This window comes from Alternaria postmessia, assembly GCF_024291825.1.
Source record: "Alternaria postmessia strain BMP 2775 chromosome Unknown scaffold_78, whole genome shotgun sequence".
Lineage (NCBI taxonomy): Eukaryota > Fungi > Ascomycota > Dothideomycetes > Pleosporales > Pleosporaceae > Alternaria > Alternaria postmessia.
This window is the reverse complement of record NW_026260151.1, coordinates 88393-112324: the sequence shown is the minus strand read 5'-3', so window position 1 is coordinate 112324 and position 23932 is coordinate 88393. Positions and strand designations below refer to the sequence as shown.

The 23932-nt window shown below is 51.8% G+C and overlaps 11 protein-coding genes across 11 annotated transcripts; 5 read left to right on the top strand and 6 right to left on the bottom strand.

The window, feature by feature from the left end:
- Positions 1 to 34: 34 nt before the first annotated feature.
- J4E82_008945 (uncharacterized protein) lies at positions 35 to 1650 on the bottom strand (the record flags this gene model as incomplete). Its single annotated transcript, XM_051735175.1, has 2 exons — positions 35 to 966; positions 1017 to 1650. The coding sequence occupies 2 exons, from the start codon at positions 1648 to 1650 to the stop codon at positions 35 to 37; spliced, it is 1566 nt and encodes a 521-aa protein (XP_051585102.1).
- Positions 1651 to 2915: 1265 nt separating this feature from the next.
- On the bottom strand, positions 2916 to 4022 carry J4E82_008944 (uncharacterized protein; the record flags this gene model as incomplete). The annotated part of the gene is made up of 2 exons (XM_051735174.1): positions 2916 to 3840; positions 3889 to 4022. 2 exons carry the CDS (start codon positions 4020 to 4022, stop codon positions 2916 to 2918), a joined length of 1059 nt encoding a protein of 352 aa, XP_051585101.1.
- Positions 4023 to 6375: 2353 nt separating this feature from the next.
- Positions 6376 to 6802, top strand: J4E82_008943 (uncharacterized protein; the record flags this gene model as incomplete). Its single annotated transcript, XM_051735173.1, has 3 exons — positions 6376 to 6424; positions 6484 to 6573; positions 6636 to 6802. 3 exons carry the CDS (start codon positions 6376 to 6378, stop codon positions 6800 to 6802), a joined length of 306 nt encoding a protein of 101 aa, XP_051585100.1.
- A 443-nt stretch (positions 6803 to 7245) lies between these two features.
- Positions 7246 to 8259, bottom strand: J4E82_008942 (uncharacterized protein; the record flags this gene model as incomplete). Its single annotated transcript, XM_051735172.1, has 1 exon — positions 7246 to 8259. The coding sequence occupies one exon, from the start codon at positions 8257 to 8259 to the stop codon at positions 7246 to 7248; it is 1014 nt and encodes a 337-aa protein (XP_051585099.1).
- Positions 8260 to 8457: 198 nt separating this feature from the next.
- On the top strand, positions 8458 to 9586 carry J4E82_008941 (uncharacterized protein; the record flags this gene model as incomplete). The annotated part of the gene is made up of 2 exons (XM_051735171.1): positions 8458 to 8788; positions 8838 to 9586. 2 exons carry the CDS (start codon positions 8458 to 8460, stop codon positions 9584 to 9586), a joined length of 1080 nt encoding a protein of 359 aa, XP_051585098.1.
- A 474-nt stretch (positions 9587 to 10060) lies between these two features.
- Positions 10061 to 12086, top strand: J4E82_008940 (uncharacterized protein; the record flags this gene model as incomplete). Its single annotated transcript, XM_051735170.1, has 4 exons — positions 10061 to 10157; positions 10240 to 10941; positions 11078 to 11685; positions 11784 to 12086. 4 exons carry the CDS (start codon positions 10061 to 10063, stop codon positions 12084 to 12086), a joined length of 1710 nt encoding a protein of 569 aa, XP_051585097.1.
- An 885-nt stretch (positions 12087 to 12971) lies between these two features.
- Positions 12972 to 13934, top strand: J4E82_008939 (uncharacterized protein; the record flags this gene model as incomplete). Its single annotated transcript, XM_051735169.1, has 2 exons — positions 12972 to 12986; positions 13038 to 13934. The coding sequence occupies 2 exons, from the start codon at positions 12972 to 12974 to the stop codon at positions 13932 to 13934; spliced, it is 912 nt and encodes a 303-aa protein (XP_051585096.1).
- Positions 13935 to 14197: 263 nt separating this feature from the next.
- Positions 14198 to 14728, bottom strand: J4E82_008938 (uncharacterized protein; the record flags this gene model as incomplete). Its single annotated transcript, XM_051735168.1, has 1 exon — positions 14198 to 14728. The coding sequence occupies one exon, from the start codon at positions 14726 to 14728 to the stop codon at positions 14198 to 14200; it is 531 nt and encodes a 176-aa protein (XP_051585095.1).
- Positions 14729 to 15526: 798 nt separating this feature from the next.
- J4E82_008937 (uncharacterized protein) lies at positions 15527 to 16936 on the bottom strand (the record flags this gene model as incomplete). Its single annotated transcript, XM_051735167.1, has 1 exon — positions 15527 to 16936. The coding sequence occupies one exon, from the start codon at positions 16934 to 16936 to the stop codon at positions 15527 to 15529; it is 1410 nt and encodes a 469-aa protein (XP_051585094.1).
- Positions 16937 to 17617: 681 nt separating this feature from the next.
- On the top strand, positions 17618 to 18405 carry RPL24 (60S ribosomal protein L24; the record flags this gene model as incomplete). The annotated part of the gene is made up of 3 exons (XM_051735166.1): positions 17618 to 17668; positions 17800 to 17943; positions 18121 to 18405. 3 exons carry the CDS (start codon positions 17618 to 17620, stop codon positions 18403 to 18405), a joined length of 480 nt encoding a protein of 159 aa, XP_051585093.1.
- A 557-nt stretch (positions 18406 to 18962) lies between these two features.
- Positions 18963 to 22684, bottom strand: J4E82_008935 (uncharacterized protein; the record flags this gene model as incomplete). The annotated part of the gene is made up of 2 exons (XM_051735165.1): positions 18963 to 22277; positions 22328 to 22684. 2 exons carry the CDS (start codon positions 22682 to 22684, stop codon positions 18963 to 18965), a joined length of 3672 nt encoding a protein of 1223 aa, XP_051585092.1.
- Positions 22685 to 23932: the final 1248 nt, after the last annotated feature.

Here is a 23932-nt window from a genome sequence, read left to right as displayed (position 1 = left end):
ACGCGACCAACCTCAGCCGCCGAACCTGAGGCGACTACCTATGTACCGGCGCAGCTTCCTCTGGAGCAACGCCCAACTCTGCCCTATCATCTGAATCCATCCTTTCGAAAGCTTTCTTGACCTGGTGATCCCAGTTACTCCAAGCAACAATCGCCCATTCTGCAAATCCGACAAGGTACAACGCGATGCACTGACCGACCCACAAGCCGCCGAGACCCCAGCCGTGGAAGGCAAGCCAGATGCCCAATGGCAAAGCCCCGCAGTAGTAGCTGACAATGTTTACCGTTGCTCCAATATGTTGCCTACCCATGCCTCTGAGAGCTCCGCCGCAACTGCCATTAAGTCCATCCGCGATTTGAAAGAGCGCGACATAGGGCATTACTTTTGCAGTGAGCTTGATGACTTCCACGTCGTCGTTGAAGATCTTGGCATAGAAGTCTTTGACTCCCATAAGAACAGCCAGCACAAGCGTACCGAGTAACATACTGAGCACAGCGGCTGTGTTGGCAGCTCTAGCTGCGCCTTTGGCGTTCCGTGCGCCGAGGAGGTTTCCGACACGCGACGAGGTGGCAACGCCAACTCCGAAGGGAATGGTGTTCATGACTTGATCTGTAGTCATGATAACACTCTGTGCAGCCAGTGGTATAGTCCCGAGCTTTCCTGCTACAAGCGCAACAATCTCAAATGCCCACCATTCTGTACCCACGTGTATCACGCCTAGGAGAGCAAGTCGGGAGAAAGTCCAAAGGTTCTGCAGGCACTTGCGATCCCAGCCCCCCCAGCACTGCCACCCGTCAACGAAGCGCGCATATGCGAGCAGCAAAAGGAAGGATGCCCAGTATGCAATGCCGGTTGCAAGTGGAGCGCCGAGCAGTCCCATCTTGAACGTGTACACGAAGAGGTAATTTAAGCCGGCGCTGAGTGGGGAGGTAATGAGGAGGACATATGTTCCAGGTCTCATGATTTCTGAATATGTCAGCTTGAGAGCACAGCCAGCGTAGTTGACATGGACTTACCCTGCGCCTGCATATATTTCTTCAGCGCTTCAAAATATATGTAGCCAATACCGCCCGGAGCGAGCACGGAAAGGAATCTCGCCGAGTCTCGAGCTATGTAGTCTTCTTGACCGAGGGCTTTGAAGAGTGGCTCGGAGCAGAACCACACGATAGCGATCGGTATGTAGAAGAGCAGGAGCATGACGTACGCCCGTTGGAGAATAATACCTAGGTCCTGCGGATTCTTGCTGCCCGTGAAGCTGGCGGACGCCAGTGTATCGATCGCGGTCGTGCCACCAAGAGCGACGAGCCAACCAGTCGCCATGGCGAACATGTACGAGAAGGCAGCAGTAGCCAATGCCTCTGGTGAGAGGCGGCCGACAATGAGGACAGATACTGTTTGCAGCGAGTTTTGCAGCGCATATGCTACGACCACTGGTAGTGATCCTTTGAGCAGGATCCAAAACTCTTGGAGGACGAGTTGGGTTTTGGATGCCTGTCCATCCTCGAGTTCGTACGTTTCGCCCGTAGACCACTCTTCATGCCGCGAATCCGGAAGAAGTGATGTTCGTTCGTCGGGCGTGGCATCGTCCTGCGTCGATCTTTTGAGGAAGTCTGGTAGCCAGGACCGGTACTTGTTTGCTTCGTAGCCCATGACGAGAGTCGAGTGGATCAATCGAAGATGTGTGAAAAGTGAAGAGGACTTCCAGACAATAACGAGTGATATGTATGCTCGAATCCCTATAATCTGGCTCCTGATACCCACACGATGCGAAAGGCAAGAGAACAGCAAACTCTACATCATACCTCCGGCCGCAAGCCTCAAATCCTCAGATAAACCGAATATGACAACACTTCTGACAATACACAGACCTCAAAACCGGTGTAACCGCGGGCTTATCTAACCTACCATGGCCTGCCATGAGCTGTGAGACCTGCAGCCGCCACTCATTCTTGCTGTCGCATGTAGCCTTTGGGCCTAGTTGGATTGCAGAAAGATCGGGCGTAGGTATCTGTGAGTAGGACAGTGCGCTGCAGTACAGTAGTCTTATCGAGTTGCATTGCGCGCCGTTTTGACTAAGGCTCTTCGGTAAAAACGTTTTTACGTGAGGCGAGGACGTCTCCGGTTCACCAATTGGGATAAGTGCACTCGGTGGAGCTAGGAACAACGTTGATACCGAGCTCTTGGGCACGGCTGGTGGAAGTGCCGGATGACGCCGATGCTTTCCCCGCAAGAATACGTGCTGGACGATGAAAAATGCCGGATATCTATTCTGAAGGTGTTACCCAATGCCAAATGGTTACCGGCAAGAGTACATAGATTCATCGCGAGACATTTTGCAGTGTCTAGGAGCTTTCGGGCGAGGATTTGCTCGAGGTCTAGCGAATGTGCCGTTTACGTGGCGTAGATTATGCAGCCTTATCTTCCTATTGGTCAGCTCTCACAAAAATGCCTCATGAATCCACCAATTATCTTGCGCATAAGGGAAAAAAGGCATAAGAGACGATTGGTATCCCCAGCATGCAGATGGTAGTATCTATAACATTACAGCGTGAAGTGACTTGCACAGTCCGCTTTAATCGAGACAAGAGCAATGCGTCACCCCCAGCACTGAGCCAAGATCGATGTGATGAGCAGAGCAAAGCATTACTGAATTTAGAGTTTATAACGAAGTAAAAGAAGCACACTGCACAGGCACAAGATTTGTATATGTAGTCGTCATTAAGTTCGTAATTACATTAAACAAAATTCGTGTCCTTTTCACACTCCATCTTCTCTAACCCTCACGATACCATCTAGCGCCAAACAGCCGCTGGCGTGGAAAAACAGCCCCAACCGAACCCAAACCAAAACCAAAACGAAAACGGGGGTATAAAACACAACCAAGAAACCGCAAGACAGCCCCTACCACAGCACACCTACGGATCACCAGCCAACGCAGCCGCAACCATAATATCAATCCCACTCGCATGCGTACTCGGATTCCCATTCTGACTGGACCCCTGCCACAAATCCACAATGACACCACCATCCACCCTCGGTTGACTCCTCGCCGCATTGGCGTTCCGATAGAAGAACTCTTTAACCCCCTGCTGCGGCGCGTTCTCATAAAGCGTCGATAAACCCCGTACATACGCGCCTTTGAATTGCGAGCTAACAGGGTCGAGAGGTCCTCCAACAGGCTCGGTGAGAATACCGCTTCCATCGCTGAGTTTGGTCGTCGAGGCCACGGCGAGCTTGTACGCTTCTTCAATGTAGTCGCCGTTGTTTTTGGCGCGGGAAAGTTCAGAGAGGCCGGCTAGGACGATACCTTGGTTGTATGTGAAGGTTATTCCCTTGGGTTTGCAAGTCGTGGGGTCGATGCCGTCGTTGATTAATTCGTCGCTGTTGATCATACCAGATTTCTTGAACCAGTCCCATTCCATTGAAGCCCAGTTGGTGTAGTCTTCTTTTTGCTGGCCGTCGACACGGTTGGCGATGTGGGCGGCGACGGAGAAAAAGAGCTCATTGGAGATGGCGGCAATATAGTCACGGTCTTTTGACCACCAGAGACCGCCGTTGCAGGGCGTGTTCCAGCCTGTGGTCATGTCTTCGAAGATGTCTTTGGCGGCATTGAGGTACTTGACGTCGCCCGTAAGATCGTACGAGGCGATCCAGCCCATTGCCCACCAGCCTTCGTCATCGTAGAACTTGTTTCTCCATTGCGTTGCGCCATGCTGGTTTGGGGATTTGGCGAATGTGTTGGAGACGATCATGAGGGCGTACTCTTTGAAGGCAGCATCTTGGATACCAAATCGGGCGATGGCCTCAATAATGTTGCCGGACTGCCACCATAAGTCGTTCCTGATTGAAGTCAGATATGCCGGTCGCGTGAAGTGGAAAGCTACTTACCATAAGCCAGTATCGTAATTGTACCATTTTTCTTGCAAAAGTTTGATAGCAGTAAAGGCGTCGTCGGCAAAAGTGTCGGCATGCGCAGATATAGAGTAGAGAAGAGGTACCAATAACGCTGCGAAGAACTTCATGGTGGATTAAGCAATAGCGATAATAAGAATTATTGGGATACTTTGAGTCTTGAAGAAAGATGATTGCCTTATGAGGAAGTAACCATGAGCGGAGACGACCCCGTCTCTGTTTTATGTTCCCAACAACCGCAGTGGCAGCAACGGTAGCGACCTCAGCCTCGAAACTTTAGGCAAATGTATCAAGGAAACGGACTGTATGTTGGCGTGTGAGAGCGATCCCAGTAGCGGCAGCGGCAGTGCCACAACGCCCAGAACTCCAAGAGAGTACTTTGTACAAGCAAAACTGTTCGCGGTACTGAACGTGCCTATGGCACTGTGTGTAGCATGAAGTCATCCCTGCTCTTACTACTCTCGAGCTATTGTTAGAAGCCTGTGGCACAGCCAGCGAGGCGGCCTTGGGATTGTCAGGCATGGAGACTCATGCGGGCGACGGCCGTGGGCGAGTCAATACATGTGATAGACAGCATGCCCATACACCAAACGGTGAGGTTTGGTACTGTACAGCGGTAAATGAAATTAGGTTTGTCGGAGCCTGATCGACGTGGACCCTATCATGAAGCGACTATCGTTTAAGAGAAGCGCTAGAGCGGATCTGATCTGAAACACGGGGAAGATAGGATGGAAAACCATTTTGTACGGCAAATAAGGGAGATTGAAGGTTCATTGGGTGTTTATCTGTGATATTGCCTGTTTCGTCAGTTAGCTTGTGGCTTGTGAAGAGTTGCCCAGCCTCACAGACGCCTGCATGCAGGAGCATCGCGTGCGGCAGACGATCCTTTGGTCGAGACTTTGCGCGACGGCGAATGCACTACATATCGGCGATACTTTCGAGCACCGAGGAGTCTCGAGTAGATGCAACCCCAGCAAGACAGTTGTCGAACATTGTTGGTGCTGCTCATCAAACACGAGCTTCGGGGGTATATTGACAGCTAGCACGACACACTCGGTGTTGGCAGTTTGGAGTGCCAGAGACGATCTTCGCCAGGCGCTATCGATGTCTGTTGTGCCGCGTCGCAGGCATTGTCTGAGTTGTGCGCAGATTGATCCCCAAGGATGATCATAGTCGGCCTGATGAGACGGCCGCATGTACCTCGCCGCACGGCAGCATAGGCAATGGTAAATTCTCCGATCTCAATTCGAGGCATCACCGGCGACCATGAACAGGCCAGTCCTTCATCCTATTGCTACTGCTGTGGGACAGACTCGGTGTTGAGCGCGTGGTGGTTGGCAAGACTCGGCTTTGCTGCTGACGCTGTGAGATTAGCCAAGGTCCACAGCAAACAACGCAGAGCTCAACCACGGATAACGGCCCGCTCGTGCAAAGGACAGTCGATCATGATTGTGCGCAGCATGTGCACATGTTGAGTCCAGCGGCCAAAGGATGGGTCGTCACATTGACGATGTTGACGAGATGAAAAGTGGGTTCTTCGCGACAAATGTCAAACAAGTTTTCGCTCAGCGGCAAAAGGCCAGAAATAGTAACGACTCTTATGCGCTCCTGCGTGGAGAATCACTTTCCATTTGCGTGGGTGCGAGCGGGATGATAGAGTAGAACCTGGACGCGTCGAGCTCTGTAAGACGTCTGTACGCGTCTGTTCGGGCTGATGTGGCGTAGCAATGACGCTAGTCACGTGCTGCGTGACTTGTTCGTGCCACCAACATACGTCAGCGGGGTACTGCCCCACTCAACCTTCCAACTGTTCGTGTACCCGACGTTGGCAAACAACGGCTTCTGCTCCGGAGTATGGCTTCAGGCTAGAAGTAGGGCGAGGGGATAGTCTACCATTATCAAGAAGGTACTGAGGCTAACCTGACGCTACCAACTATCTCTCTACTACGCTACCAACTATTCACTTGAAAAAGCACTCGCAGCTGAGGGGGAACCGCGGCAGCACATGCCCCTCGTTCCAACTTGTCCAGCACATCTTAACCTTTAGCGGGGCAGTAATCCTCCTGCGGCAAACGATCTGGAACATGTATCCACCTTGAGCCGTGGCCGGATGACGCGAATGCCATGCAAAGGCGCAGATTACCATCAATCACACCGTGCGGAAGTAGTGATCTACCAATCGTGGCCGTCTGTGGCGCCTGCAAACTGGTATACATCCTGGCAGTTCTACCATGTGAAGGAGCAAGTAACAGGGCCCACTAAACACTGCGCTGCCCTCTCTCACCCACACCCTTTGCAGCTGCTCGTCTAGAGACATATGACGTACGACTGCCATGGTGCAGAAAGGTAGTATATAAGAATGTCTCTGCTGTCTTCTCCTCGAACCTTCACCACACAATCAACTCTCAAACTCCAACCAACTACAACTACCACTTCCAAACCTCCAACCAACCAACAATCAACATGTCTGACTCCATGCGCAAGGGCCTCGGCGAGCAAGCCTCCGAGAAGAGTAAGCTCACTCACCGTCGAAACATGCAGCACAGGACGACCATCTAACCACCGTCACAGTCACCCCCGACTCCCAGAAGTCCACCACCGAGAAGGCCAGCGAGAGCCTCACCGGAGCTGGTGACCGCATTGCCGGCGCCGTCCAGCCTGGTACGATATCTCTCCCTTCCTCTCCTGAACACTGAACATGTAACTAACATGACCACTACCAGAGGGCCAGAAGTCCACCGGACAGAAGCTTGGTGACGCAACCCGCTCCGGCGGCGACGATGCGTCCAACCAGGGCCAGGGCGTCATGAAGCAAGCCCAGGACATGGCCTCCAACGCTGGCCAGAGCATCTCCGACACCCTCTCCGGCGCCACTGGTCAGAAGAAGTAAAGCACTCCTCTTCTTGTTCGCCTGGTAGCCACGATGCCTTCTTCCTCCTCTCTATTGTATGGCATGAAGACCTGAGAATGGACCAACATGGTATTGCGATGGATGGAACGAAACATACCCTTTCGGCGTGAAAGCCGCGTATCTATATACCCTACCAATGAATAAAATAATGACTTGATCAAACATACTGGCGCCTTTGCCGTGACTTCTTGTACAATCGTCCTGTGAGCAGGTACATATGAATGCATGCTTCGATTGTCAACATGTCGCGAGGAAGATGTTCTCAGGAGCAAAACAGCAATGTTTGGCCCGTAGTATTGTTGCCACGTTCCTCATCAGTGCGACAACGACACGTAAAGCTTCATGAAACATTTTTCAAGTCCCATCATTAGACAAACCACCTAAGACATGGAACGAGCTTCCTTGATAAAACTTAGCCACGCCTACAAGTCCTCATCTTCCACCTCCTCCATCGACACATGGTTAAGCTTATTCTCCGCCGTCCTCGCTTCCCCAGATATACCTTCCATCTGCCCTTGGGCCTCCGCAGCCATCATCTCATACTCGGCTTCTTGCACCGCAGCCTCGGCGGCCCGTTCTACCGCATCTTTGACACTTGCATTCTGCACGCCTTCCAAGAAGGCGTCTATTTCTTCCTCGTCGGCCGTTTGCGCCGCCGTCTTCTTCTCCGCTTGCTCTTTCCCTGCTGCCGTCGACTTGTTCTCCTCCTCCTCCTCCTTCTTCTTCTCATTCATATAACCCTCGTCTCTCAGCTTGTCAAACTCGTCCGGCTCGAGTAGGCGTCCCTCGCCCTTTGCCAACTTGATCTTCTGCGCCACAGACGCGGGCATGAATTTGGTTGCTTCCTTGCGCAGATCGCGGACTTGGGGCGCGGCTTCGTAGACAATGGTTGGTTTCTTTGGTTCGGGGGCAGCGGCGGCGGTTGTAGCAGCAGAAGCGTCGTCTTGTTCGGGCTGGAGGAAGCGTTTTGGTATTGGCGGTGGTGTGTCGCGTGGCATGGGTATGCGCTTCACGTCGTCGTCGGTGTCACTACTATCCGTGTCTTTGCGCTGGCCGTCTCGTGATCTCTTGCCCAGGACGCCGGCGCGTCGGTCTCTCTGCTCTGCGCCCCTCTCTCTATTGTCATCGTTGTTGTTGTTGTATTGTCGCTCTGGTTTGAAGACTGGCGCTTTGTCCCCCAGCGCCGCGCGCGCCTTGTTCACTGCTGCGAGATCCTTCTCCAGCTCCTGCAGCCGTTGTCGCTCATGTGGCCGTATAGCTCCGCTCTGGTCGAGTTCTTTGAGGTTGTCAATGTCGCGCTGTATGCGATGTGGGTTTCGGCGCGCGAGTTTCTCGTTGCGCTGGGTCTGGAGGTTGGCCTTTTGCTTGCGGATCTGCTTCTGCTTCTCGGCCTTTTTGGCTTCTTGGACGGGGTTGTAGTTCTTCTCCTTGGCCATTTTGACGGTTCGAGGGTATGTGGAGTAGTAGTAGTGGTAGTGGTAGTAGTAGTAGTAGTAGTAGTAGTAGTAGTAAGTGTCGCATGGAAATTGAGAAACTGGGGACTGACGTAAGGTCCGTGCTTGAGCCGCGGCGCGTCGCGAATGGTGGCGGCAATTGCGCTCGCGAGCATCTGAGCGAGACCAACTACCCTCTCCATGTTTGTCCCAAGAGCGCTGAGGCTCAAAGGGGTCCGCGAAAAGCCGCGACCCCGGCCTGCCAGAGCGCCCGCGGAGAGCGACGGCGATGATGCGCTGGTCGAGGCCATGCAGAAGACAAGTACAAACTCACCTACTTACCAGCCAGAACAGATTGGAGCCAAGGCTGCAAAGCCCGGATCCAGGTTCACTACCAAGCCCGTCACACCGGAATACATTGGCCAGCTTGCTGCTGGCATCGAGCTGATCTTCACCGACTATGCGCACCAGGAAGAAGAGCGGGCCAAGTGGCTTCAAGACCACTACAGGAAGGTCGATGGGGAAGACAAGTGCACGTAGACCCGCGTCTCTGTGTGCTCCATGGCTGACTTGCAGGCCAGACATTCACCTTACCGCCATACTCGAACACCCCAACATCTCCTCCCTCAAGCCCGAAGCCTCCCAAGTCCTCCTCCAACAGGCTCTCCACGACCATCCTTCAAACATGCTAGAGACCTCGAGCAACAGCTACTACGTCCGCCGCAAGCCCTCCTCATACCCGCCCAAATACCTGCCCCACAACTCATTCCACGTCACTGATGACAACGGCCTGTCGTTCTGGGATCAGCGGACAATATACGTCGAACCGCATCTCCGCAACATGTGCCCTACACCGGCAAAGGTCGCATACTGGCTGACACAGCATGGAGAGCTACGGTCCAAGTGGCTGCCCATCCAAGCAGTCCACACGCTCTGGAACGGCTGCGCTTTCGTCGTCCTCAGCGGAAGTGTAATGCACGACGACGTTTGGCAAAAGTGGAGAGAGGCAGACAAGCCTGAGAACTGGAAGATCATGACCAAGGTCGAGCATACCAGACGTACTGCCGAATACGTTGCATTGCTCGAGACACAGAATCCGAGAGGCATGCGCAAGAACAAGATTAATGAGAGTGAGCTTCCTGCAATTGCGCGACCAGCTGTGCTTCCTATGGCGGTGGAAATCGCTCCTGTTGCGGAACAGCGGCCGGTCAAGAGCAAGCGTAAGAGACGAAAACCGAAAAGGTCTGGCAAGCCTACCGAGGGAGATGAAGTCGACGCAGATGATGCTGAAGATGCACGCGACGAGCCAAGTGCTAAACGCAGAGGATGAACAGCGCCGTTCAGATCGTACACTTTATATGCACACAACGCAAGTCCTCGCAGAAGGCGAGCGAAACAAGCAGTAAACAGCGCGAGCGGCGACACGAGCTTGAGCTGGACGTGTCTCAGCTGAATAGCTTCGAAATAACGGGTCCGAGTTGGGAGCAGCACCATGATTGTTGATCTACCCCAACTTACCCCGCTTACTCGCTAGTACTGACATCTCAAGTTGCCGAAGCCACCGCATGCATCGTCGACCACTCTAGACATGGGGAGTCCGTGGACCGAGGAAGGCGCTGAGCTATGTGAGGGCCATTTTGCGGCTACTTTAGTACATAGTATATCTATCCAAATGTACCAGTTGACGACAATGGCTGGTCGTGATATCATCGACTATCACAAGCACCTCTGTCTTTGTCTGTCGGACCTTGTCTAGTGTACTTGTGCCAATCTTGTTCATCTAATAGAGAGCTTTAAAAGTACCATGACGACCGTTGTAGAAAAAACACCCACCGGCACTATATACCGCGCTGCAAAAGACTATCCAATACCCGACCTCGACGTCTTGACCCTTCTTTTCGGTGAGAAAATAACTGCCTTCATATCCTAAAACTCCTAAATCACCCTCCTAGAAAACTAACGATACTCATCAAAAAAAAACAGACTCGGAACACAGCTATGCCAAAGCAAACACACTACTACACGTCTCGGCCGCCAACCCAGACCTGGATGTGCTAGACAAGTCGCGCGCTCGCACCCTCACACAAGCGACTTCAGCCGCGCTGCGCAAACACTTTGGCATCGGCGCCCACGGCGCGAGCAAAGATGTAGTCTCTGTGATTTCCACGGGACATTACTTGTTGCCTGTGCTGGCGTACGGCGTCATTGGCGCTGGGGGCATCTTCTCTGCCGCATCGGCCGGTAGCACCGTGGGTGAGCTGGCCAGACAGATACAAGGTGCCGGAAGCAAGATACTAGTCACATGCCAAGCTACACTGGAGACGTCCATTAGAGCTGCTGAGGAGGCTGGATGGGGGAAATGCGGTGGGGAAAGGGTACTGCTTATGAGTGAGGAGGGAGAGTGGGGTTTGAGAATCATAGGGACTGGTGATGATGATGGAAAGGCACAAGAGAGTGGGAATCTGGTCGATGTGGAGGACAGGTTGCCGTGGATGAGGATCGTGGATAGGAAAGAGTTGGAAGAGAGTCTGGTGGTGCTGATTTATAGTTCGGGGACGACGGGGTTGCCAAAGGGTGTCAAGTTGAGTCATAGGAATCTGGTGAGCCAGGCTGTTACTACGGGGGATATGATGAAGAGCTGGATAAAGGAGAAGAGACCGGATTTCGAGTATAGGACCATCGCTCGTAAGTCATGGCTGTGTTTTGAAGAAGAAGAAAGAAAAAGAAAAACAAGGTGGAGGGTAGAAGAGAAATACCGTTGCAAAACATTTTACTGACTTTTCGAATTCCCGATTAGACTTGCCAACCGCTCACATTGCAGGTGTCCAAGGCTACCTAATCAACCCCTTCTACATTGGCGGAACCGTCTACTGGATGCCCAAATTCGACTTTTCCCAATTCCTCGCCTACAACGCACAGTACCGCATAACCTTCTTCTTCACCGTGCCGCCCATCTACCTACTCATCGCCAAGAGCCCCCTCGCAACAACACAATTCGCGACACTCGAGCTAGCCATCAGCGGCGCCGCCCCACTAGGAAAAGACCTCCAGTACGCCGCGAGCCAGAAATTCGGCAGTGGGCCCGACTGCTTCATCGACCAAACGTGGGGTCTGTCTGAGACGACGGGTTCCACGACGATTATGCCCCCGGGCACGCACGATGATACGGGTTCTGTGGCGCCCTTGATACCTAATATGCGCGCGAGACTTGTCGACGACAGTGGCGACGACGTTGAACCCGGAACACCGGGAGAGGTGCTCGTCAAAGGCCCTGTAGTATGTAAAGGCTACTACCAAAACGCCGACGCGAACAAAGACGCTTTTACATCTGATGGCTGGTTCTGCACCGGCGACATTGCCGTGTTTAGGAATGGTCTGTTTTACGTCGTGGACCGGAAAAAGGAACTCATCAAGTATAAGGGATTGCAGGTAAGTTGGGGAAGTTTCGGACGGTGCAGAACTTGCACTGGCTGCTGCTACTTATTGAATTAGACCAAAAAACTGACTTTGTATACTAATGTTGTTAGGTCGCGCCTGCGGAGTTGGAGGCTTTGTTACTTGGTCATCCTGACATATTGGATGCGGCAGTCATTGGGGTGCCGACGGATGACGGCACCAACGAGGTACCCAGGGCTTACGTTGTCGTTGGGGATAGAGGGAAGACTGGGGCAGACGAGATTGTACAATTCGTCAAGGAGAATGTGGCGGGGTATAAGCAGTTAAGAGGGGGTGTCATATTTCTAGATGAGATTCCAAAAAGTCCGGCAGGAAAAATCCTTAGAAAAGACTTGAGGGCTCGTGCCGAGAGGGAGAGGGGCGCGAAGTTGTAGAGATCGGGGGTTTTTCACGATGAAAGAAGTTGGGATAGGGGTCGTTATATCAAGAAGAGGCTTGGCTGTTATCGGTAGTGCCTATACCAAGACAGAGTAGTGATATTGACTCGTTCATGTGTTGTGAAGAAGTGATACTGCAAGGACATTCAGGCTACAATATAGGGTTGTTGTCCAGGTTCTACATGTAAGAGACATGTATTCGGGACTTGTCAAGGTGCCAGTGTGCAATTAGGCGAAGTCCGTTTTCTGGTGATCTTTCCGACACACAAAACCGATCCGCATCTCAATAAACACAGATATGCATCCGAGCTTGCCATGTAATCGTAATATCGCTGTGTACTGTGGTGTCTGCATTGTCAATGTTGTGTGTAACGTAGCCCGCAACCAGGAACACGTTGTGAGGCTGTAGAAGGCACTGAGGGCTAATTTCAGGATCGTGTTCTGGCGATCCTTGTCTGCCGACAGCTTCGGGCTGATCACACACGCGGTCCGACGATCAGCTTCTCTACCAGTGCTGCTCAACACAATTCCAGCGATCGTTTTCAGGCTTCAAGTCGCTTTCCGAGTACAAAAGGCGTGGTGGTTGCTAAGCTCGCCCTGGCATCATGCAACGCCCTTCCAACGCCTTCCTGTTACGCGGAGGATCTCCGAGCCTACCAGCGTAGAGTGACCACGCTTCGCCATTTCAGGAAAGAGATGTCTCATAGCGTATCTCGACTGGCCCGGCACAACTTACCAATTACCTTAACAAGGCATACACGTGGTATCAGTAGGGTGAACCGCAGTCCCGCCGCGTATGACATCACCAGAAGTAAACACCGTGTACCTTTTGTGCATTCCTCCCGCCCAAGATCAACACATTTCGATCCACCGATCAAGACCATGGCTCGCATAGCGGTACTTGCTCACCATGACTTCATATGCTCGTATCTAATACTTTTTTTCTAGGAACAAAACCAGAAGATCAAAGAGGTCCTTCCTACGGTCAAAACCGAGGCGGAACAGATCGACCAGATTGCGAAGATAAGAGGATGGTTCCGCCCAAAGGAGGACAGCGCTTACTACCCGTTGATCCAAGAATTCCTCAACGAGCAGATCGACGCAAAGGAAGCGACGTCGCGCATTCTTGTGCCAATCGATGAGAAGATCAAAGACGCCAAACTCGACGATGTAGACTTCATGGACCTTTGGAAAAGCATCATTCATTCGGGCAAGCGATTGACCTTCCGCAATGGCGCACAGGTAAACCACAATATGCTGGTCGACTTGGTCAGCGCGTTCAAGGAGCATTCCATACCGGGCAATGAGCAATACAACTACCTCTACCAGGAGATGACCGACTTCGGCATGGCCTGCCGCGAGGCTCTCAACGACTCTCCAGTAGCACATGACGGCTACATCGACCGAGAAATTGAAGCCTGGGCGAATATGAACTTTTTCTTCGCCCTAGTGGCAGGCAAACACATCCACGACCTCTCCATGTACGCTCTCTTCGCACTACGAGAAGCACTCGAGACACCTGCTATCGACGACCCAATGTCAACCGCCAACCAAAAGTACGATGCCAACGTTCCTGCGGCTGCAGCCTGGATACTAGGCTACGGCCACGACCTCTTCCGTATGGAGAAAGACCTCACGCCCTCGGACCGCAAGCAAGGCAACCCAGGTCGCGGCGGCGAACTCTGGAAGGGAAAAGCCGAGTTCAGCAAGGAGAGATGGGCATTCTGGAAAGAACGTTTTGCAGCGATTTCAGACATGGAGGGCGTCAGTGAGCAGACCAAGATTGATGCTAGAGATGCGATAGAGGGCATGGAGAGGAGCCAGACGTATGAGCACATGAGGTAACTATCTATAGAACCTGGCAGTGCTGATGCGTAGCTATTAGATTTATGTTTGCAGAGGAGGTACGAAAGGAAGGAGATATCGAGCGGCTTGGAGGAGGATTTCGTCCGTTGGGACGAGGGACTAAGCAGCAGAAGAGAGAAGACAGCGGGGTTGAAAGCTAAACACGGTGAGATTGTCGTCACATCATAAAAATACTCCAGATACTAGATATAGACGATAGTCTTTTAACAGTCCAAGTTGATTTCCGCTATATCGTCCTCAACCTACGCCTTCGTGGTCGCACCTAGCGCCTCCACACCAGCATTCGCAACACTCAAATCCTGCTCCACACTACCTCCACTAACACCCACACCCCCAATCAAGATACCATCAACGTAAATGGGCACTCCACCCCCAAAAGCAATCAACCCGCCATTCGTATTCTGCACATCATACAGCGGCGCACCAGGCTGCACCGCCGCATACAAATCCGCACTCGCATACACGCCATTGAACAAGACAGCCGTCCTCGCCTTCTTCTGGCTAATGTCAATGGAGCCCAGGAACGCGTTGTCCATGCGGTGGAAGGCGACGAGCAGGCCCGAGGGGTCGACTATGGCGATGTTCTCGGGTATCTGGAGCGCCGTTGCGTTGGCGGTGGCGCCTGTGATGATGGTTTGGGCTTGCGCGGCGGAGATGATGTGTCGCTGTGCGGGCGTCGTGCCGAGTCCGTTTGTCGTGTTCATGGTGGCGGCAGCGGAGCTGAGTGTGAGGAGACTTAGAGTAGTACTCAGGATGGTGGTGAAGAAACGCATTTTGAATGGAAAGGTGGGAGGGTTGTTAAGGACAGGGCTTTGTCTATAGTCGGCAACTTGCAGTTTATTCTTCTGCTAAGGTGTGGGTAAGGGAGACGTGGACAATAGTTGAAGATTTGAAATTCCCGTCCTTTCTTCTCTCGAACTTGCTCTGCCGTCCCGTCGTGTCCTTCACTACTTGTACTAGGTACGTATACGTACTCTATCCGATTTGGTCGTCTTCTCCGACCAGAAACCTCTCTACTCCACTCCTGCCGTCTTTCATCTGCAGGTACGCCCCGGACCTCGGTCTCGGATCAGGCCTCCCATGGCTGGCTTCCAGATTTTATGAAAAAATCTCTCTTCCGCTTGCTTGGATTGATTGCTAACAATGGTGCATCCCAGTGTTGCGTGGTCGCGGCGGTCTAGTTCACCGGAGACAAAAGATTTCAGGGTGTAGTGTGCGGGGACATGCTCTCAAGTGGTGGGTCGTTTCCGCTCGTTAGGCTCGTTTGGGCATGGTGGTTGAGCATGGCGACCGGGCCGGACGTTTTAGCGTCGGATGCTAGGGACCGATCCGATGCTCCTGTCCCTTCGCCGTGGTTGTGCGGGCTGCGATAACTTGACTCGCACTGTGCGACGTGGGGCTCTACAGCATAGTGATAGTGAACGGTGGTGGCGTGAGGTGGGACGGGCTGCTGGTATTTGTGTTCTCTGGTGTCTGCTTGGGACTATCGGCGGGAACGAGGTGTCAAAATCGGGACGCGCGAAAGTAGTGCATTGTGAGCTATAAGTGCTATGGGTATCTCAAATCAAAGCTCAGAAATTGCAATGCACGTCGGTGACGTGCCGGGCCAGCCGGTCATCTGGCGTTTCTCCTGCAGGCATATGCTCGATGCGCACATGACAGAGTCGGCATTCTGGTTTCTTCTTACGCTTTAGCTGTACAAACTCAATCCACACAACTCGAAACATTTCGTCAATCTTCTCTCTTTCCTCTTCATCGTCAATCAATCCCAGCAGCCCACCAATCTTTTCTTTCATATTCTCAAAGTCTGTTTCTTTCTTTTGTGCAGTCTTGGTCCATTCTCTGCAGATGGCGTTCTGTACATTAGCAACTTTGAAGCGCTTAAAGTTGCCTGTCATGATGGTCGAGAAGTGGGTTTCAAGTTCTGCAGCATAGTTCTCGAGATGATTCTGTTGCTCTTCCGCCGAATCCCAGAAGAGATTGAGAGACAGCCAAAGGTCCATGTTCCTTATACGGTACAGGTATTGCGCGGCTGTAGCTATGAAGAAGCCGCATGATACTGAGGTTGCTGTATTGAATATCATGTGAGACCAGAATGGTGGAAAAAGAAGAGTTTGACCTGGCTTCTGGATGATGAAAATACCATGTTGCAGTTCTGCGAGGATGCCCAGAGCAACACGCGAGGTGTTAGCAACATGCATCTCCCCATATGCTTTACGGAGGACGTCTAGGTTTGCCTGTAACGGAGGAAACGTAAGCCATACCTTCGAACCGGTCAAGAGCGTTGTGGAGAAATGATGGTCATGATATTCCAGCTCGAAAACCTCACCTGCAGGAGCGACTGTCAAGAGGAAGTCTGATTGACCTAGCATACCTTCACTTTCCCATCCCGGCATCCAGCGCCATGCCCGGTTGAAGGTAGGTGACTGCATGTGTACGACAGCACCAGGGTCAGAGTATGTCGGCGTTTGAATATTGTCAAGCAAGTGCATGATGGCAGTTGCGTCGTCGTCTGGTGAGCCGCGTGAGGGTGCAAAACGAAAGTGATTTTCGCCTCCAATATCGTTCTTGATCGCATTCTCTACTGACGCGGGGCTAGGAAGTGAGCTAAAGGTGAATGGTAACTCTGTAGACAAATTTGGTGTATCCCATGGGGATGGGCCGAATACACCGTCTTTTTCTTTGCGAAAGTGCTTCAGTTCGTCCTCATTCAAGGGATGAACACGTCCGCGTTGGGCCATCTCAAAGGCGAAAGCTGCTCGATGGTCGACTTGATAGCGTTCAAGCTCCGCCATGACGTCAACCAGGTCTTGGTTGTGTAGGTCAGAGCTAGTCGTGGCTGTATCTCCTGACACGCGCTGGGGTGTGGATGTCGTGATGACATGAAGGCTACCGGAATTGAAGTTCAAATTGTTGTCTTCTCGCAACTGCAGATGATTAGTAGCAGCCGTGACAGCTACTCTACGTGTAGGGAAATCCATGACAAGTGGAGTCTCGCAAGATGATACCGGTGGTTACGATGGATGGATATTTCTCCTGGAGTGTTGACTGGTATAGGACTGAGCTCCAAAACATGATTGCTTCGGGCCTCACATGACAAGTGAAGGTAGTTGTCGGTCGGTTAGTGCCACAAATTCTCGGCGAAGTGATTCACTTGTGCCTTTTGTATCAGCGGTGTCGTAGCGGGGTTGCTGCTGCCTTGCGCCAGCCACATCTGGTTCCTTGCCACTCAACACCATACTCATGTATAAGGTGGCGATGTTATCGTTTGCATCGCTCCGAGGGTATCAGCAGGACGCGTACGTTGATGGTGTTGATCGAAAAACATTAGTATAGAAATGCATGAAAATCATCTGGAATACTGAGGTCCTAACATGTCGTGGAGGCGATGAGCTAGCACAGCGACCAAATTTGTCCAGATACTGTAGGCTTCCTCAGTACGATGATAGAAAGAGAGAAACTAATGAAAGTACTTGTGGTGTTCGCGTGGGTGCAGGCCATCTCGATGTCGCTGCGCGCACCAGCCACCGCGCCAAACGCCAAGAGGCTAGCTCGGTCGGGCTTAGCCCGCCCACAGGTCTCAACACGGAGTTGCAATATTGAATTCGCGACCGACGACAACCCCACGACTAACACACAGGTATCACGCCAACACCGCCAACATGCGTACCTACGACGATTCCTTCAGCGGTCAAAAGATCTACCCGGGCAAGGTGCGTTACATTGCCCCTCCACGTCACGGCGCCCGCCACCCAGATGTCGAAATCCCGCCATCGCGACGGCAACAAGGCGGAGGATGATGGAACATGACAATCGGTCGGACATTTGCTGATGGCATCAACAGGGCAAGCTCTACATCCGTGGTGACAGCAAGATCTTCCGCTTCCAGAACGGAAAGACCGAGTCCCTTTTCCTCCAGCGCAAGAACCCTCGCAAGATTCACTGGACCACTCTCTACCGAAGGGCGCACAAGAAGGGTATCTCTGAGGTTAGTCGCTGCAGTTCATACACAAGACACGCGCTGTTGGGAATGTTTGGAGAGGCCGCAGACTATGACATCAGTCTACACTGCGGACAGGCTTGACAAACAAACGCATTCTCAGCAGCTGTGTCCTCTCAATTACATTACCTCGAGGCGCACTCGCTAACCACCTCCACTCAACAGGAAGTCGCCAAGAAGCGCACCCGCCGCACAGTCAAGCACCAGCGTGCCATCGTCGGTGCTTCCCTTGACGTAATCAAGGAGCGCCGCAGCCAACGTCCCGAGGCTCGTTCCGCTGCCCGCGCCGCCGCCGTCAAGGAGGGCAAGGAGAAGAAGGCCGCCGCCGAGTCAGCAAAGAAGGCTGAGAAGGCCAAGAACGCCGCCGCATCCGCACGAGGCAACGCCGCCAAGGTCAGCAAGCAAGGTGCCAAGGGTGCCGCACCAAAGGTGCAGGCAAGGACTCGTTAAGCTGGGTTCGATATGGCGTGCATAGTCTGGGTTATGGCTGGTTTTTCGGGATGACTCGGTGTTCTTTTACTCTCTTCCGATAAACATACCTACGGAAAATGGAATGAATGGAATGGCATCATGGCTTCTTCACTGACTCTTTGGCTTCGGTGTGCCGGGCTCTGTCCATCTTAGCGTCTGGCGCCATAGGGCAAATGCAATACCATGTCCTCACGAACACTGCGGAAGAGCTCGAATACCCATGTGTATGTATAGTACGACAAAGGAACCTGGGCTGTCATGGCGACAGAGTCATGGTTGTGTGGCATTGTCTGGATACACTTGCACATCCAGTCGATACAAGAAGTAATTCGACCACTAAGCATACCCAACTATCCGAATGATACGTCCAACGTGTGCATAGTGCTGTTGATGTTCGCACCTTGCTATCTGTCCACTGTTCCCTCGTCTGTAGAAAATCTCTGGCATGTTGCGAGCTCAAGTGTCCTACCCGTGGTCGGACAAGTCTCATCCGGAATATATCATCGTTATGCTTTCTGTCTCCCGAGAAGCGTCCTTCATGTAGGACGATCAAAATTATCTATTGAAGTCGTAGAGGGAGACGGGCCACGGTCCAGCAGCTCCACTATTTCTTTGTACTTCCTCCGTTGTTCCGCCAGCCAGCTCTCTGACTGGCCTGTCAAGTCCTCCGCCTCAGGGTCGAGTTCCTTCGATTTCAATTCCGATTCTATTAGCATGCGCGCTGTCATTCCTTTCGAGTCCTTCGCGTTAAGGTCGACATCCTTGTTTTTGACAAGCAGCTTGACCACCTCTGTACGTCCATCCTTTGCCGCATACATCAATGCCGTTTCTCCCATCTCATTTTGCAAATTGATTTCAACATTGCTGTTGCTGACCAGAAGCTCGACCACACCTACGCGTCCATACATTGCCGCTAGAATCAATGCCGTTTGTCCATGCTTATCCCTTGCATTAAGGTCAACATTCTTGTTGACGAGTAGCTCGACCACCTTCACTATTCCCTGCTCTGCCGCTTCTATCAATGCTGTTCGTCCACTTGTAGTCTCCAAGTTAGGATCGGAACCGCTGGCGAGTAGCAGCTCGACAGCACTCTTATGTCCAAAACTGGCTGCCACTATCAAAGCTGTTTCACCTGAGGAATTCTGTAAGTTAGGGTCAGCTTTGCCGACGCCAAGTAACAGCGTCACGAGATCTGTGTCTCCTTTCAATGCCGCCTCCATCAATGCTGATTGTCCATCTCTGCTTTGCGCGTTAACGAGAATGTCTTCACGTTTGAGCAACATCTGAACAATCCCTCGATGTCCGTATTTTGCCGCAACTATGATCGCTGACACATCTTCATCATGTTTCGCGTTGACGTTGACCTTGCCAGTGCGAAGCAGCAGCTGAACAATCCCTCGATGTCCGTATTTTGCCGCAATCATGATCGCTGATTCTTGAGCGTTGGCGTCAACCTCGCCAGTGCCAAGTAGTAGCTCAACAGTGTCTTGCCATTGTCCTTCTACCGCAATTATGATGGCTGACTTCCCTCTGTCATTTCGGGCGTTGACGTCAACCTTGCCAGTGCCAAGTATCAGTTCAACGATGTCCTTCGTGCTGGAGCTTGCTGCTATTGTTATCGCTGTACCCCCAAACCCGTCTTTACAGTTGACGTCAACCCTAGCATCACGAAGTAGCAACTCTAGAATATCCTTATTTTTCCTAATCACCGCTAGGGTCAGTGCAGTTGTCGATAAGCCCGACCTATCCACAGCATTCACATCGACATTAGTCATGTTGAGGACTAGCGTGACAAGGTCTCTATCTCCACAATCTACTGCCCAAATCAGTGGAATGCTTCCGTCGATGGCGCCAGCATCCATGTTTCTAAAATGAAGCATGTACTCAAGTAGCGATCCATTGCCGCTCATAGCAGCCAAGCGGTAATACTTTCTGGGGTTCCGGTCCAGGACATGCAGCTCAGACGCTCGATTTTGGATCAACTTGGTCGAAAGTTGGTGGATGAACTTATCTCGTTCGGAGACATGCAGGATATGCTCCAGCCAGTAAGCCTTGGCATATTCGTAGAAATCGAATCTGTTCTGCTGATTCGAGATAGAAGAGCCACGCATTTCTGCAATAACCTTGTTTAGATCGAAAGAAGTTTCCTTCCTAGATCTAAGGAGCTTCATAGCAAGACTACGAGTTGTGCTCGAGCTTATAGTATTTTGCAGGATCCTAGATGATGCTGATCCTGCAGTGATTGAACAGGCATTAACGTTCGACAACTGGGTCTCGAAAACATTGTACCCAAGGTAGGTAACGACAATATTTGCCAATGTCCTTCTCGCTTCATTGATTGAGGAGCCACGAAGAATGTGTTGTTTGACACTGTGATGCACTAGTCGCACAGTCAATTCTTCCTCGTCAACGATCAGAAGGCATCCGCAGCAGGCCAACGCCGATCGAACATGGTTCAGCGTTTTAGAAGGATCCCAATTTGCGTTTCCAGGGACAACACTCAGAGCTTCTTTCAACTCCGCTGTCGTGAGGGAGCGCTGAGCTGCTAGTACGACCTGCAGAGTTTTGGCTTGAAGGGATGGGTCTAAACTTCCTGACTTGTGCAAAATGCGCGCAAACGTCTCTGAAAGGTCTTTGGGTAAGTCTGCTAAGGCTTCCAGGATAGCGTGATCGGTCTTCATGCTGCACAACGACTGTATCTGAAGCGCCGCCCAGAGAAACATTCCCTGCGAACCGGCTACGAGCGCGTCCTGTATATCGATGATCAAAGTAGCATCTCCAACTGTCAGAAGTTCCTGTTCCAGACAACGGCGTAGGTCGGCTTCAATGAAGGCGTCAATGTCTGGATTCCTCTCTGGCAATGGGATCACTTGAGTGGACAAAAGATGATGGGTGACCGACTGCAGATCGTTATTCGGCTCCACGCGAAACGAAGCACAGATCCAGACGTTAAGTTTCTTTTGGATCCTCCCGATTTCTTGCACTACCACCTTTCTCTCATCGTTGTCACACTCGTCTAGCCCATCTACTACAAAGTAAGTTTTATGAATAGGAGGGTAGCCTTGGAGGACAAGTTCTAGTATCTTATCGGTGTCACCGGTAGTGTAGGTATCTCCGCAGCTTTCCGAGAGTATGTCAAGATCAACGACAGTCCGTAGCAGTTGCCGTGCTAATGAACCGAGGATAACGCGTGCTTGCAAACTTTCTGGGACATCGTGTCTGCAAAAGAAGTACGTTACCAACGGTCGTTCTTCCTGGGTAGAGAGGTTGAGGTCATCCACAATATTCGCTAGGAGCACGGATTTACCCGATCCCAGCTTGCCTGTGAATACCAGTGCGCAGGGATGCGAAGATTCTCTCCACTCTTCGTATCCTGCAAAGGTTGTAAAACGCGAGGTGTTTCCGGTCTTCCTCGTTTGCTTCCACACTATCTCGTGGTCGTATGTAGAGCAGAAGTCAAGCACTCGGTACTTCGTAGCAAGTTTCTGCTGATGCGATGCAGATTTGAACATTGACCGGGATAAAGCTCTAAAACCAGAACTTTCTTGGGCTTCATTTACTTGCACCTCCTTTCCAATTGAAGACGCCCACTTGTTAAGATCAGTCTGAAATGCTCTCAAGTCTCCGTCATTCAGAGAGGATGCGAATTGTTGGAGAACTGATTTCTGCCCGAACTTGAACAGACAACGGCAAAGCCCGACGACGACAATGAAGTATTCAGAGAGATACGATTGTAACTTCGTTGACTGAGGATACAACACGCTTGTCGCTTGGTGGCGTGGGGTCGATCGTCCGATGTCCATGAAGATCGATGACAGCTTGTCTACGTAGTTGGACACGCTCACAATCGACTGCACACAGTTAGTAGTTGATTGCGACTGTGATGTAATAAAATACCGACCAACAATGACATTCGCACCAATGACCATACACCACATGCTATCAGGTTCTGCGAACCTCCAACCACAACATCGCCAAGAGCAGCAAACTGCTGGACCCCTTGCAGGAAGTTTGTGAATCGTGGGCCGAAACATTGACCACTGAATTTCTTGGACACGCGACGATCAACTTCGGCCGTCAGCCGCATCACATCGGTCGGAGTAGGTGCCGTCGAAACCGACTGCGATTTCAGCGTGCGAAACGTAGTTTTTTGCTCCTGGGTCAGACTGGCTTCGAACTCGGAGACGGCCTGAGCGAGGCGGATCTCAGGCTTGAGCGACGAAGCTTTGGCTAGAGCTTTAGACATGACTGTCGCCATTGAACTAGAGTATTATGGCGATACAACGACTATGTATTGCCAGAGCAGTAGGAAATCGGAGAAGAAACAGAAGAACAGTCGGAGGTACAATTAAAGGTTCCGGTATGGCTCGTACTGGATCCATAAGACGGCAGTAATATTCGGTATGCGAAGCTGTAACGCAATGTGATACGAGAGCTTCTATAAAGTCTTCAATGAAAGAATAAGTAGAAGGTGGACAGACAAAAGGAGGCTGCGACGTCAATGATCAAGCGGAACGATAGCGCAGGTGCTGCGCACAAGGCTGAACGTGGCTGCGCATCTCAGCCGTAACAACCCCGCTTTCGTTTCGGATTCGTGTCGTTGATGTTACTGGTCGCTATTGACTATCCCACGAGCATATTTTTTCGAAGAGAACGCTGTCAAAGTGAGAACAGATAGAACTAAAGCAAAAAAGCTGATAAGACCATCAGAGCTGCCTGTACCTGATCATGTCAGGCTAAAAAGAGGCTAGCGCAATCACGTGGGGATGACGTGACGACTCTCTCAAAGTCGAATCCTTTGACAACACGGCACGCGGCGACAGAATATGGTGACTATACTCCTACAGAGTGAAATGCAGCCCTATGTATGTAAGCTCGGTGGCTTCGGCGACACAAAAGATTGTAAAACCTGACTAGCCTACCTAGGTACTCCCACGTTAAGCGTCACCTCCACATCGGGCACTACACCCACGTTGGGTAGTACTCTACATTCGGCCATAATCAGAGATCTTCACGCCCTACAACGGTTTGCGCCTTTCTGCGATCGAGGGATCCTTGAGCAGAAACCGTGCGCGTAAGCACCATCTTCGTGGCGTCCGCGGCTTCCGGAAGTACCGCATTCGAGATACCGGCAGTCGTCACACCCAAGAATTCTGCTTAGATCAGGCCGTTCGAGTTTGGTACATCCGGGAGACGGGTAATTTCCGAGAGCATCTGCTGCTCCTGTTGCGAACGGCAAACTAGCCTCACGTGGTAGTGATGAACTGCTTGTCTTCCCCACATGTGGTACGATGGTCGCTGAAGGTTGAGAAATCAATTCACCGGCGGTGTAGTACAACGGCCGTAAGCTTGATCATGGTAGCTGCGATCGAGGGAGTTCCCTTGAGGTGATTTACGCGGTAGCCGCACGCCGGCGGCCATCATGCTACCCTACAGGTGCTTCTTGGTGGGGACCCTGAACCATACCATACTGACTGTTGGATGCAGGGTCAGACAGAACAAAGTT